This window comes from Acipenser ruthenus, chromosome 5 (assembly GCF_902713425.1).
Source record: "Acipenser ruthenus chromosome 5, fAciRut3.2 maternal haplotype, whole genome shotgun sequence".
Lineage (NCBI taxonomy): Eukaryota > Metazoa > Chordata > Actinopteri > Acipenseriformes > Acipenseridae > Acipenser > Acipenser ruthenus.
This window is the reverse complement of record NC_081193.1, coordinates 82089507-82103272: the sequence shown is the minus strand read 5'-3', so window position 1 is coordinate 82103272 and position 13766 is coordinate 82089507. Positions and strand designations below refer to the sequence as shown.

General features: G+C 35.3%; 1 protein-coding gene across 4 annotated transcripts in view; it reads left to right on the top strand.

Moving 5' to 3' along the window:
• The window catches only part of LOC117402639 (glutamate receptor ionotropic, kainate 2), a 211012-nt gene that overhangs the window by 142236 nt on the left and 55010 nt on the right, over nucleotides 1-13766 (top strand). For all 4 annotated transcript variants that reach the window (XR_009328750.1, XM_034003986.3, XM_059024630.1 and 1 more), the window contains 2 exons: nucleotides 1170-1379; nucleotides 4136-4359. Coding sequence is in view for 3 of the 4 variants with exons in the window: in XM_034003986.3 (XP_033859877.1) it covers nucleotides 1170-1379; nucleotides 4136-4359 (434 nt within the window). In the remaining variant the exon portion in view is untranslated. The remainder of the gene's footprint in view (nucleotides 1-1169; nucleotides 1380-4135; nucleotides 4360-13766) is intronic.

Here is a 13766-nt window from a genome sequence, read left to right as displayed (position 1 = left end):
GGAAGGGTAAGAGGGAGACGGGACGGTAGTTCTGGAGGGAGGTGGGGTCGAGGGTAGGTTTTTTGAGGAGGGGGGTGATAGAGGCTTGTTTGAAGGCTGAGAGAAAGAGGCCAGAGGAGAGAGGTGTTGAGAAGGGAGGAGAGCAGGAGCAGCAGCTTGAAAGACATGAGTGGGGAGGGGGTCCAGGGCGCACGTGGTCGGTTTGTGGCCCTGGAGGAGGGAGGAGAGGTCAGAGTCTGAGAGCGGAGAGAAGGAGGAGAAGGAGGGTGAGTTAGTAGGGGAGAAAGAGGGTGTTGGGGTTAGAGCGGGAGGGGGTGGGGGGGAGGGAGAAGTGTTAAAGAGTTTGCGGATATCAGAGATTTTAGAGAAGAAAGAGGCAAAGTCATCAGAGGAGATAGAGGAGGGAGGAGAAGGGGGAGAATAGTTTCTGGGGGTTGTTAGTGGAGGATTGGATAATAGATTGGAAATAGGAGCGTTTAGCAGAGGAGAGAGTAGAGGAGAAAGAGGAGAGGAGGCAGCAGTAGAGGTCTAGGGCAGCAGGGAGTTTGGTTCTCTTCCATTACTTTTCAGCAGAGCGCAGTTCTGTTCTAGCCGCGCGGAGCACAGAGGAGAGCCAGGGTTGGGGAGGGGAGGGGAGGGGTGGGCAGGTCGGAAGGTGAGTGGACAGAGGGAGTCAAGGGAAGAGAAGAGGGTGGAGGTAGCAGAGTCTATAGAGTTGGGAGAAGAAGTCGATAGGAGGGAGGTGAGAGAGAGCGGTGGAGGCAAGGACAGAGGGGGAGAGAGAGCGGAGGTTACGGTGGGTGGTGACGGTGGGGGTAGGTGGAGTAGGTAGAGAAAGGAGAGACAGAAAAATAGATGAAATAATGATCAGAGAGGTCAAGAGGGGTGACAGAGAGAGTGGGGGCAGCAGGCCCTGGAGAAGGTGAGGTCCAGTTGACGGCCAGCTTTGTGGGTAGGAGGAGATGGGGAGAGGGAGAAGTTGAAGGAGTGAAGGAGAGGAAGGAATTCAGCAGAGTGGGTGGGGTTGAAGAGATGTATATTGAAATCAACCAACAGGACAGTTGGGGTAGACAGAGAGAGGAGGGAGGAGAGGAGATAGTCGAGTTCATCGAGGCACTAAGGAAGAGTAAGATGTATGACTGAACTGCTGCTGTTATCAATTTCTACAGGAAGACCCATATGTGATATTTAAGAAGTCTGATAAACCTCTTTATGGGAATGATCGGTTTGAAGGATACTGCATCGACCTCCTCAAGGAGCTGGCCAACATCCTGGGATTTACGTATGAGATAAGATTGGTGGAGGATGGGAAATACGGAGCCCAGGAGGACACGAATAGCGGCCAGTGGAACGGCATGGTCAAGGAACTCATGGACCATGTAAGTTGATAGCTACAGTTACAAAGTGCTCCTATATAAAGGGAGGCTTGTGTGCTATTGGACTAGCCTTTCATCTCTAAATGCCAGGGTTTGCTACCCAGACAGAAGTTCCCACCAGTGGCATTGCTAGGACACTGCAGGGGTCACAAGCCCTACCACTTCTCTGCTAAAACCCATTGGGCCAAATTTTGTTACAAAACACATTATACTCAATAGCCCTGCAGAAGTATCTAATATAGCTTTTTTTTTTATATATATATATATATATATATATATTAAAAAGTATTATTTTATTTCATTGCTTGGCATCCATGGTGACAAAATAATGTTAATTATATGCTTATATAAGTTTACCATGGTGTATTTTCACAGTACTTTGCAGTTTTCTCATTTGTTTCCCATGGTTATACTATGCATTTATTATAGTGGTGTGTCATGTTTATTAGTATGATTTACTATACCTCTCTGAGGTTAATCCTTAAGCATGCTTTACCAAGAATTTGGTGTTATTGAATCTGCAGTTGTTTTTTTTTTTTTTTTATTTACTGCATTGATGTTCTTTGTTTTTTTTTGTGTGTGTTTCTACATGCTTAAGTCATTTTGACATTCACTTGTTCATTCCTGTGTTGCCTGCTTATGTTTCTGCTATATCACTCGCAATTGTGCCATTACAATTTTTATCCAGATTGGATGGCTCAGTGGTAACACATTTGTCATCTGTGCTCAATCTTCCAAGTTCTATTCATGGAGGTCCCTTGTGTTTTTTAAAAACATTTTTATGTGTACTGTTTTACATTTTTTCTGTGTATTTAAAAATATGTATTTTAATGCATTTTTTAGTCTGTGTGTCTATTCTGTACTTGTTTTTACCATTGTTGATATATAGAATTGTGTCTTGACATATGCATGGGTTACTTAAACTAATTCTGAATTATTTTAAATGTAAGCTCACTTCTAGAACCCATCCAAGTTTGAATCTGAACCTTAACTGCTCAGCATAGCCCTATGGTTTTACTGTCACACTGTTAAGTGATTGATACTGCTATAATTAATCATAAATATAATTATCAGAAAATAGTTGTCTAAATATTACTGCTGTAATCGAGCTGCCCCTTCAGCAATCGTCATAAAATATGTGTTACAGTTACAGTTAAATATTGTACACAATGTAGCAGTCCTCCCTTTACTTTAAAGGACTCAATAGTGGTACATTTAGAAATAGTAAAACAAACGTTACAACTAAAAGTCTTTGTTCATGCCTGTAGCAGTCACTGAAAATAATTAAAATGGGGCAAATGCAAAAGGAACATTTTGCTTCAGAGTAGGACCTGATTGTACTAATTGTAAAACAAATACTTGGAGATAAATTGTACGTCAACAACATATGCATACATTGATTTGTGTAAAAAATGTGATTACCCATGTTTTCATCCCTTGGTTTTAAAACTAGTGACCCCAATAGGAACCCATTGCTCACCTTTTTTGTATAGCCAAAGCTATAGGGGAGTGCTTACATCTGGCACTGTATTTATACATAAGTAGAGAGTCAATTATCCAGACTAATTGGGACCGACACTAGTTCTTATAATCGATTTGTATGGATAATCGAACAGGTATTAATAACAATTATTGTACCTTTAATAATGTATAGAATAACGTTAACATACACAAGTACCTACTAATGATATATCGCTAGTAACCTATTCTATCACATTAAACATACAAAATTACAAAGCTTTACTAATCATTACAATGCAATTCAGTACCTACAGTTAAGGTAGTGAAATACTGTAATTAAATGTACCATATACCAAACTTTGGAAATCATCAAAGAATACAATTCAGTACAACTTTGACACATTACAGAACTTTAGGAATCATTAAACTTCAAACATTAAGTAAGATGTTTCTATCCTTTGATACTTTCTGTTAAGGCATTGTAATAACGTGCAATTGAAATGAATAAAATAAAAGTTCTTAGCTGCTCAATAACATAGACAGGATCTCCAGCCCTTACTGACGAAATAGAAGAAAAATCAAGAACGAGGTGACTGTTTTAATTTGCTTAACTGCAACAATTTAAAGCACACAATGCTCCATCTAGGGTTTTGGTGGTCTGAATAATTCTGTAACTTTCATTTGCCTCAGTCTGCTGGTCCTTTTTTTGGCAGCTAAATCTCGTAGCCGTTTTAGCAGCAGAAGCTGTGTGCACAATACACCACATGTAATTCATCACATGATTACAGGTGCGTTCAGTTGATTAGACAGTACGGATGATCAAAGATTGGATAATTGACTCTCTACTGTAGTGGCAAATATATGTGCTTCTTGTAGTAAGAATTTTTATTTTGTTTTTTTTTAATCTATTTTCTATCAACTAGTCCTCTGCTACATCTCTAGTGGATCAAACTTAGACGAGATAAGTCATGGTTTTTATCAAGAATGCTAGCTTGGAGTTGGTAGTCATCCATCTTGCTAAAAGAAGCACTTTTTGGTCCAGTGCTCACAGTCCCACATTGCTTAGCTGCAGGGACTTCTTGCAGATGATTAAAAGCATTACAACTAAAAAATCTGCTGAAACAGAAGCTGGTAAATCAACTGATTTACAAAAGAGGCTTTCAATTTTCACTTAACTGTTATAGGACAGGCCTTATCGTGTGTAAAGGCCTGCTTTGCTAATTTGATTGCTTCTTCCCATCCTCCATTCTTGACTTACAGCCAGCCTATTTTTCTTCTCCTTATGTTTCTGTTGACAGAAAGCTGATCTTGCAGTTGCTCCCCTGGCTATCACCTATGCCCGGGAGAAGGTCATTGACTTCTCCAAGCCCTTCATGACGCTGGGAATAAGTATTTTGTACCGCAAGCCCAATGGTACAAACCCTGGTGTTTTCTCCTTCCTGAATCCACTCTCTCCCGATATCTGGATGTATATTCTGCTGGCTTACTTGGGTGTCAGTTGTGTGCTGTTTGTCATAGCCAGGTAACACGTCAGCTTTAGCGATTTTTTTAGCAATTGTTTAATGAATAACTATCAACACATACCTTTTTTGGGTTGTTTATTGAATGAAACTTTGTATCTCTCTGTAGTACAGAATAGTCTAAACTGGCACGGGAATTAAGTGTACTAGTGATGTCAGTAATAATTCCCTGGGGGGATTTGCTAGTTCCCTTGAAACAAATTGGGGAAATTATAGTATACAGCAAGTATCTGTGTAGGTATTTAATATCTTTAGGATTAAAACAATATGAATGTGACTTGAGAACTGTGGCTTTTAGAACAAAATACCATGTTGGTGAATAAGAAATGCATAGTTAAATACCTCTAAACCATTGCTGCCCTGCTTCACATAAGAAAGCAGTTAAAAAGCATAGCCCAGCTAGCAGCTTTTACGACAAGCTGTAAATTCGTCTTTTCTGAAAATCAAAGAGATAATATTGGCTTTGATCCTTTACTTTTCTTTGGCTGCTTTTAGATTTTCCTTTATTTAACTGCCAGGATTTCACTTACAAATAGCTCAGAAATGGACCTCCTTTCCTCATGAGCAGTAAGAAGCTGCAGTATGCATTAAGAATAAGGACAAGCTATTAAAGACACCATTTATGCTACATTTGAAAATAATCATCAAATGCATTAAATATGATAGGGGGTCAAACATATAAATTGCAATATTTGTCTTGTCATATTTTCCCTCATATTTATAGTCAGTCAAGACAAATGTACTTACATATTTACATGTAAAACGTGCTAAACTAAAATAGGCTTCTATATATAATATGATAGCTGCTCAGTAGACATCAGGGCTGCATGCAGCTGCACAAATTGCAAATGCAATATTCTTCACATGGAAATGCAAGTCGTGCAAGAGACTGCTTTAGAATGAGCCTGTTTACTGTACATTGCCCTAAAGACAGGAGGCACATTTCTAGCCAGTGCAAGTCTAAAATTTCAAGTCTGATTTTATTTGTTTATAAAGTATGATGTAAATGTCTGTAGATGGCAAAAAACATTTTACCAAAGAGCTCCTTCCAAAATGTCCCCTGCTGTGCAGGCTGACACGACATAAGTGATGAATCCTGTCTTGAAGAATAATTGAAGCAGTTAACTGAATGTTACACATTACATTGTCTCACTGCACACACAGGCAGCTCTAGAAGAGATAATGTGGAGTAACAGAAAACATCTGAAGAGTGGCATTGCATTAGTCATATTAGGGACTGTGTATAGAAACAGTCACAGCTGCACTAAGGAAGCAGTTTATCATGTCCGGATTTACAGACAGGATGACCTGGCTGCCCTTCCTCTATTTTTATAAGGAAGGTTTTTTTCACCTTGCTTCAAATACAGAATCATAGTGGACAGCGTTGGTTAGGTGTGTTTTGTTTTTTATTTTATTTTATTTTTTAACAGTGTGTCTTACATTAACCCTTACCCTTTAAACAATAGGGCAGATGAGTTAAATAGACTTGCATGGGTTCTTTTGACCATGCCCCAGCAGTTATGGGGTAAAGGTAGGACTCCATTATTAGCCTCTCCTCATGAGAAAGAAATTATGCTGTTTACAGATAGATCACAAGATAGCAGCCGTAAGTTGCATTGTACTGAACGGCCTATTTGGAGGCTGTCAAAACTGGCATAGTGAGTGTTTACCTGACTATACAGTATACAGAAAGTTTTTGACTTTGATTCTATTAAAATCCATAGTGTTTTTTTGTGTTGTTTTTAATGGTTTTAAGGCTGTTGATAGATTACGCTAGTAGAGAGAAAGAAAAGATGCTGAATTTTATGTTCTCAGTGTTTCAGTTTTTCCTCAGAAAGATTGAGCTCCTTCACCATTATTATTTCTCAGACGTTGCTCAAAATGACACAAGCCTCAATTGACTCAATTGTGCATTTCTTCATAATCTTCAGCTCTTGAAAAAAAAAATAGAGATTTTCCATAAAATATTACTTAAATAATTATGCATTCATTCGCTAAATCTGAGCTGTGTAAATTTAGAAAGTGATAAGTACATTAAAGTGACGACTTTAATTACTCTATACACCAGTATAGTCATAATGTGATTAAACATCAGATACAAAATGAATTTTTCCTCATGAATTATAGGTCCTGTACATAAGAAGCTCTGCACTTGGTGAGTTAAATTGACTTAAATTAAACGTTCAACTTCTTTTAATAGCTTAGAACTTTGCTTCTGACTTTATCGCAAATATTTTTAAATTCCCTTCACTAGAAGGGGTGACATTTAATGTTCGTTGAAGGGCAAGAATGAATTATTATGCACTCCAAAATGGATAACTGTTTTGCTGTGATGTTCAATGCGAGTCTAATCTGCTGTCAGAAGGCTGTTGTCATGTGGAAATTAAATGTCTGCTTCTGTGTAAACCTCCCCCTACCTTTTACAAAGTAACAATGATTCCATGAAGACAAACTCCCATTTTTGTATTAATGACCCTTTTCATAACAGTGCAATATTTTGCCTTGCTAATTATAGGGTAGGTATTCACAGCAATAAGGGTTTTTTTTTGTTTTTTTTTTTTTAACAAGCTGTAGTGACAAAGCTTTTTTAGCCATTAAAATGGGAAGGCTTTGAGTTTCTTTCTTTATTTTCTTTCTTTCCTGCAAACCTTGGTTTTTGTTAGAATAATGTTGCACATCTATTACAGGGGTGTTTGGACATGAGTACTGTACTTTTACTTTTTACTTCTGGAAACCTAGCAGCTAAGTGGACAGAGGTATTTAAGTTAATGAACATTGAAAAAATGGAGACAACAGTTAACTAATGGTACATAGTAATATAAAAAAAAAATATCGTGTTCTGCTTTAACAGGCTTGTGGAGCATTACTCTAGTAAAAGGCTTTAAAGTGTAGGGCATAGCAGGAATAGTTTCATTAAAAGTGATTTGACGATCCAATCCTACAGTAGTGTTATAAAGTGTACAGTATAGACCTGACTAGAAATGAGTGTTGTCAGTGTTGGTCATTCAAACTGGGATTCAAATCTGCAATAGTAATGTATGACTTTTATATTACTGGTAGTATTTTTATTATTAAACTATGTGCCTTTTTTATACATTTGTATTAGTTTCTAAATATTACAAATCCATTAACAAAGAAATATGTAATATGCTACTGCATCATTTGTTACTAGTTAATAAACAAAAACTAAAAATGGCACTTAAAATAATGCATGATCACTTCCTTGAACTATGCCATATTACATCCTATAATTAATTTTAATTTGTCACAGTCAAATCCAATATAGAACAAACAACAGGAAGACGCATTTGAATTCCATACAATTTACTGCATTACCCTTGCGAGTCAGAAAATCAATCTTAGCACACAATGTCAAATTACAAAAAAGGATAGATAAAAAAACAGGGTTTCTTTGAATAAACAATTATTATTATTATTATTATTATTATTATTATTATTATTATTATTATTATTATTCAAAGCAATGTACAGAACAGTAAACAAAATATAAAAGTTTATAATGCAAAACAAACACATATATACAATATATACAAAATAATTATAAAGAAAATTCAATATATATATATATATATATATATATATATATATATATATATATATATATATATATATATGGATAGCCGCTTTAGCGTTAACCCTCAGATTGCTGAACACAGTTATAAAATGGGTTGGATAAATTAAACGCTGTGACAAGTTCACATGACCATATCTTAAGAAAGCCAGGGTTATTGGCAATAGGCTGATTGTACAATTATGATTAAAGCTGCATTACCCTTTTCCCAGTTATCACAGATTTCACAATTTATGTGAAATGTACACATTGCTGTGTAATATGTAGTCCCATTTATGAAAGAATAGTGTAAATATACATATTTTATATCACTTATAAAATACATACAGCAAGCATTTGCCTTATTGACACATTACCTACTGTGCAGTTTCTTCAGTTCACTCTGTCCATTACAAGAAGGGGACATTTTGTTTTTTTATTTGATAATTCACTGCTGGTGAACATAGAATGTCTTTAAAAAGTGGACATAAAAAAGAAATATTCTACAATTTAGCATATACTGTTTTTTACCAGGTAAGCATTTAAATATTTAGGAACGTTTGTTGTTTAATAACTCAAGGGGAAATTATCCATTTTGAACGTGACAACAGTATTTTTTTCTGCTTTGATTAATATTATGTTTAATCATGAGATGTCTTGAAATACCTGTTTTTAGACCGTGAAATGCTGTAAAGTAAACCGTTTTTTTTTTACTGTGTAAAAAATACAGCCCTTATTATGACGGAGAAGGGCGCGCTAGATGTAGCTATAGATGTTTTGTGTAGCTCCACTGATAGGTTTCTTGAAATTCCCTCCCAGCCTGTTATTTAGCATTTGAAGCATGGTGAAAAAAAGAGCATTTTATTAACCCTGGAACTTTGAGGCCATCCTAACAATACATTTGAAGCCTGAGAGTTCTAGAGTTAAGGGCCTTTTCCGATGTTACTGGCGATATGATCATACCAAAGAGAAAAGCTGCAACTGTCATCTAAGTTGGTTCAGAATATGCACCTATCTGTTTGTAAACTTTTTAAGAAAGAATTGGGTAAGTTCATAAATATTTCACCTTCTTTTTTCTTTCTTTTCTCTTTTTATAATTTTGTCATAAAATAGAGGCTAAGCACATAAAATGGCCTATGCTGGCATGCAATGACAATTTTTTACATTACATGAGCTCATTTAAATAACATTGAAAGACTATTGAGCAATGCATGTTGTGATACAGCAGATCAGTGCAAATGCAGATATTGTATGTTCTATGAAAAAAAAAAAAAAACTAAAAACATAGTTTGTCTTCTAAGTTATATACATTATATAGAAAACAGATAAAACTGCAGCTATGTAGAACACAATTCCAAGTGTTGAATGTTTTGATTTATGCGCCCATTGAAATAGGTGAAACTATTTGATTGGCACAAGCTGATAAAATGTATTGGGACAACCGCATACATTAGATATAATAATATAATTTTTTTCACATTCACAGAGTTTTATCAATGCCTGTTTTATCAATAAAATAGTGTGATACAGTGTAAAATAAACAATTCTAGACTGTTATAAAGAGGCCATTGCTAGTTTAGAATGGTTTAATGAATATCAAACAGTATAACTATACATATAAACAGACTTTGAATAAATACTTTTTTAAATCACTCATAAGTCAAGGCTTGCTGAATAGGGTCTAATACTTATATATATATATATATATACACACACACACACACACACACACACACACAAATATGTTTTAGTGAGAATTTGAAGTGTATTGTAAGTTGATGATCACAACAAAGAGAACAAAACAAAACAAAACAAAAAAACCTTAGCCAGCCAACCAGCTTAGCTCTGCAATAATTGTTACACTGGCCAGTCCACAAACTAATTGATTTGTAAAGCTCCAGTGGAGCCTTTAATTCCTGGCATATTGTTTTTTAAATCCTTTACAAGTGGGGTCACCCCAAAACTCTTTCTGCCAGGTCACAAAGAAGGCTAAAGCTATAGATTCATTTCTTAAATGCCTGGGATTTTTAGTCACTACCTAACAAATAAAAGGGAAACTTTGAGCAAAGGTTTCAGGGCAAACAGAAATGTTTAGTCAAAGTCAGTGCTTTTCGATGGTTGCTTTGTATGTGTACTAATCATGTTTTTCTTTTTGAATGAGCTTTGTTCCCTCTCATTCTCTCAGTCTTAAAGCCACTCTGTTTTATATTAGAGTTTATGCACGATTCCTTAAAATATATTTTTATGATAATGCAAAGTATAATCTCCTTCATCTGTTTTGTAAATGATAAAACCAGCAGGAGTCGGAACAGAACGTGTTCTAAACTACACCCTGTTACCTATTTCATTCCCTGACATTTCTATTTTATTTACTGTATATACCCTACAGTAAACCAATATATCATAATCTGTCCAAAGTAAAAAAAAATAATGATATGTTTGTCTTAGGAAAAATGAACTGCATTTTATGGCAGTAGCTAAACACAAGATGGTATCATCTTATTATGTAGTGAAAGGTCTAAGCAGTTTTTTTTTTTTTCATGGACATCTAACCTTACCATATAGCAGGATGTTACTTAGTGATAATGTATAAAATATGTACAGATTTATAGTTTTATCTATGTCTATCCCATGCTTGCACAGGCAAAAATGAGTTTAGGTAGGCACTGCAAATATGAAGTGTCTATTTTCAAGGCAGCCTTCTTTTGTCTTGTGTTTTCCTGTTCTATTATATATAGCAGGACATTGTTCTAGCTTATCTTAGTACGGTGATGAGTAAAATAATAATTTCCTGTGAATAATAGGTGCTTCTAGTTAATTTTCAACCATATGATGTGTAAATATGCTTGATCAAATATATATAAAGAGATTAGGAGGTATTTTCTGTCCCATTAAACCACTGTCAGCTATATGTATAGCAATTCATAATACTAAAACACTTATATATTTTTTAATCTGAATAAGTGGTAAGTAGTTTCTGTTTAAAAATGTCAGCCAATCCATCATACTGTACAAGGGAGGCGTTTTCTAATTCTTAGACTCGTTTTACAACCCCCTGTCCTGAAATACACACTATTCTTTTTGAATGATGCTTGATTTGGTTTATGCAGACACCAGTGCTTTTGTTTTTGTTCTTTGGAGAAAAATTTCCAACAGCATAGGGGTTGTGCTGTGCATACACAATAGGCATTTTACATTTTTACAATCGTGCCTATACCCTGTTAACTACTATGTACATCATTTGAAGTATCAAAACCCTGAGATCAAGCAACAGAGCAATAACTATCCTATAGGCATGTACAGGTTATCAGTGTAACTGCTCTATTGTATCATAATATTGTACATTTTGACCTTCGAAGGTTCGGAACACATTACCAAAGGAAGGTTCAAACCTTCGATGGTACTCATTTACATAATTTACTGGTGACATCACCATATAGCTGCTTGTTTATATATTTGATTGAAAATCATTTTATTTTACGGGTAATACATATAAAAGGAATAAAACATTCACATGTTTAAAAATACGTTACATAGAACAGTAATCATGTTTTTATAATTTTAAATAAAAATAAAAATACACATTATTTATTGATACGTAATTGAAGATGTTTGTGATACATACAGTAAGCTTGCATTGCACAACTGCAACGGACTGAGGCAAAACAAAGATTTATTTAACAGTCACCGTTCCAAGCAGGACATCAGTCACGTTTTACTACTACAAAAAAATATTAATACTAATAATAATAATAATATGAACTTACGCTTGTCAAGTGACCCCAGAGATTGGTTATGCCTCCATGATAGTTTGCATTCAACTTTTTTTTTTGGTTGTCTGGGCATTTAACAACAACAACAAAAAGAAAAAATCCCAAACAACAGAGGGGGTTTCGAGACATTTCTTTCAATACAGCTTATGCTATACAACGCTTTGCTGTCGAGATGGAGAATGAAGAAATTAAAGGTTTGCTTCTAGATAACACGAGCTGGAGTGGGGAGAGACGGACGGTGCTCATTTTTTAAATTACAATTATTGGTGTTATTGTATATTTTGTATGTTTCAAAAATTCTACCATAGCACTGTCTTCTACACTAGATATTCAGAACATCTTTTACTGAAGTATAGGTACCGCCCCAGTGCTTTGGATACTACACCCTGCTCCATACACGGCAGCGGCACCATATAGAGTTGCTACGTATAACGATTTGATAGCGGTAAAGGACCATTATTATTATTATTATTATTATTATTATTATGTATGCCACTTCCACACAGATCTACATTAAGTACTTTCAGTCCAAAGCTATTTATCAGTATCTCGCTGTCAATGCACAGTCAACCTTTGAGAGTGGTTTTGTGTAAGTGGTATGTGCTGCCCTGTGTACATTAATCATAGTTTTAGGTCTTTTAATATGTTTGCTTATGATTTTGAGTTCCAAACAGCCAAGACTGATCTTAATTTAGAGATGATAATACAACAGTATGATTAGATCTTCAGATTATCTCTTAATGACAAAGTGTTTCCTAATGCTGAGCTGGTGTTTGAATCAAACTGGTCTGATGGGGGAAGATTATTGTAATAGTCATTTCTTGTTCTGCAGCATACTTTATTAGACACATGCATAACACTTCCTGTATTTCTAATTGAATGTTCAGCTGCCGAATGTAATGATTGATTAAGTTTAGTGCCTCATTTTTAATTAAATAGTCTTATGAAAGCGTTATTTATTAAACCAGAATTTGTGTATTATATGGAATTCTCAATGGAGTTTAAAATGGTAGTCATTGTGGGCAATTGATTATTTAGTTGATCCTTCACTTTCAGGAAAGATGGTGAAATATGGATTTAAGGTAGAAAAAATGAAACGTGTAGAGTTAGATCAGTGTTCCCAAAAGTTTGGATCAAAGTATCTGACTGAATTGTAAAAAGTTTTAGTATTATTATTATTTATTTCTTAGCAGACGCCCTTATCCAGGGCGACTTACAATTGTTACACAAGATATCACATTATTATTTTTTTTACATACAATTACCCATTTATACAGTTGGGTTTTTACTGGAGCAATCTAGGTAAAGTACCTTGCTCAAGGGTACAGCAGCAGTGTCCCCCACTGGGGATTGAACCCACGACCCTCCGCTCAAGAGTCCAGAGCCCTAACCACTACTCCACACTGCTGCCCTATGCCACAGCAATGTTCAGAATGTATTTTAGCAGCGAATGTTAAAAATAAAAATAGCAAAAATGATGTTACCTTACATTTTACCAGCAGTATTTCTTAAAATAAAACAACATTGATATTACAGTAAAAAAAAAAGAAAACAAAAACACATATATATTTCTCAGATTCTAACTATGAAAAGAAAAGTGTACTCTAATGTAAGTTCCTTGAAGGTTTGTAGTTAATTGAACTGTTATCCATTAGTTTTTGTTGCATTTTTAAAATGTCATATTGTGTACTTACACGTGTACCTTGAGGTTTACCACATCTCTGATGCTGCAGCAAAAACATTTCTTGCTTTAAACATTTACAACTTTTCTTGTTTTTCTGAACACACTTTCCTGGAATTAAGTCCTAATAAAAGTGCAGAGGGATTTTATGAAATCCATTGCTTGTTGGACTTTTGACTACTTGCATTGCTTCAACCATCCCAAGTATTGATTTGGTACAGCTCAAAAGTTGTTCTCCAACCTATCTTAGATATCACTAGAAAACTGATCTATAACCCATCAATCCTCTCTTCTTCTCACCATGTTGAAAAGTGCTTAAATTGGTCTATTTTGATAGCTTTTGAAATTAGCAATTGGCTCATGGAATGTAAGATGCGTTTACCT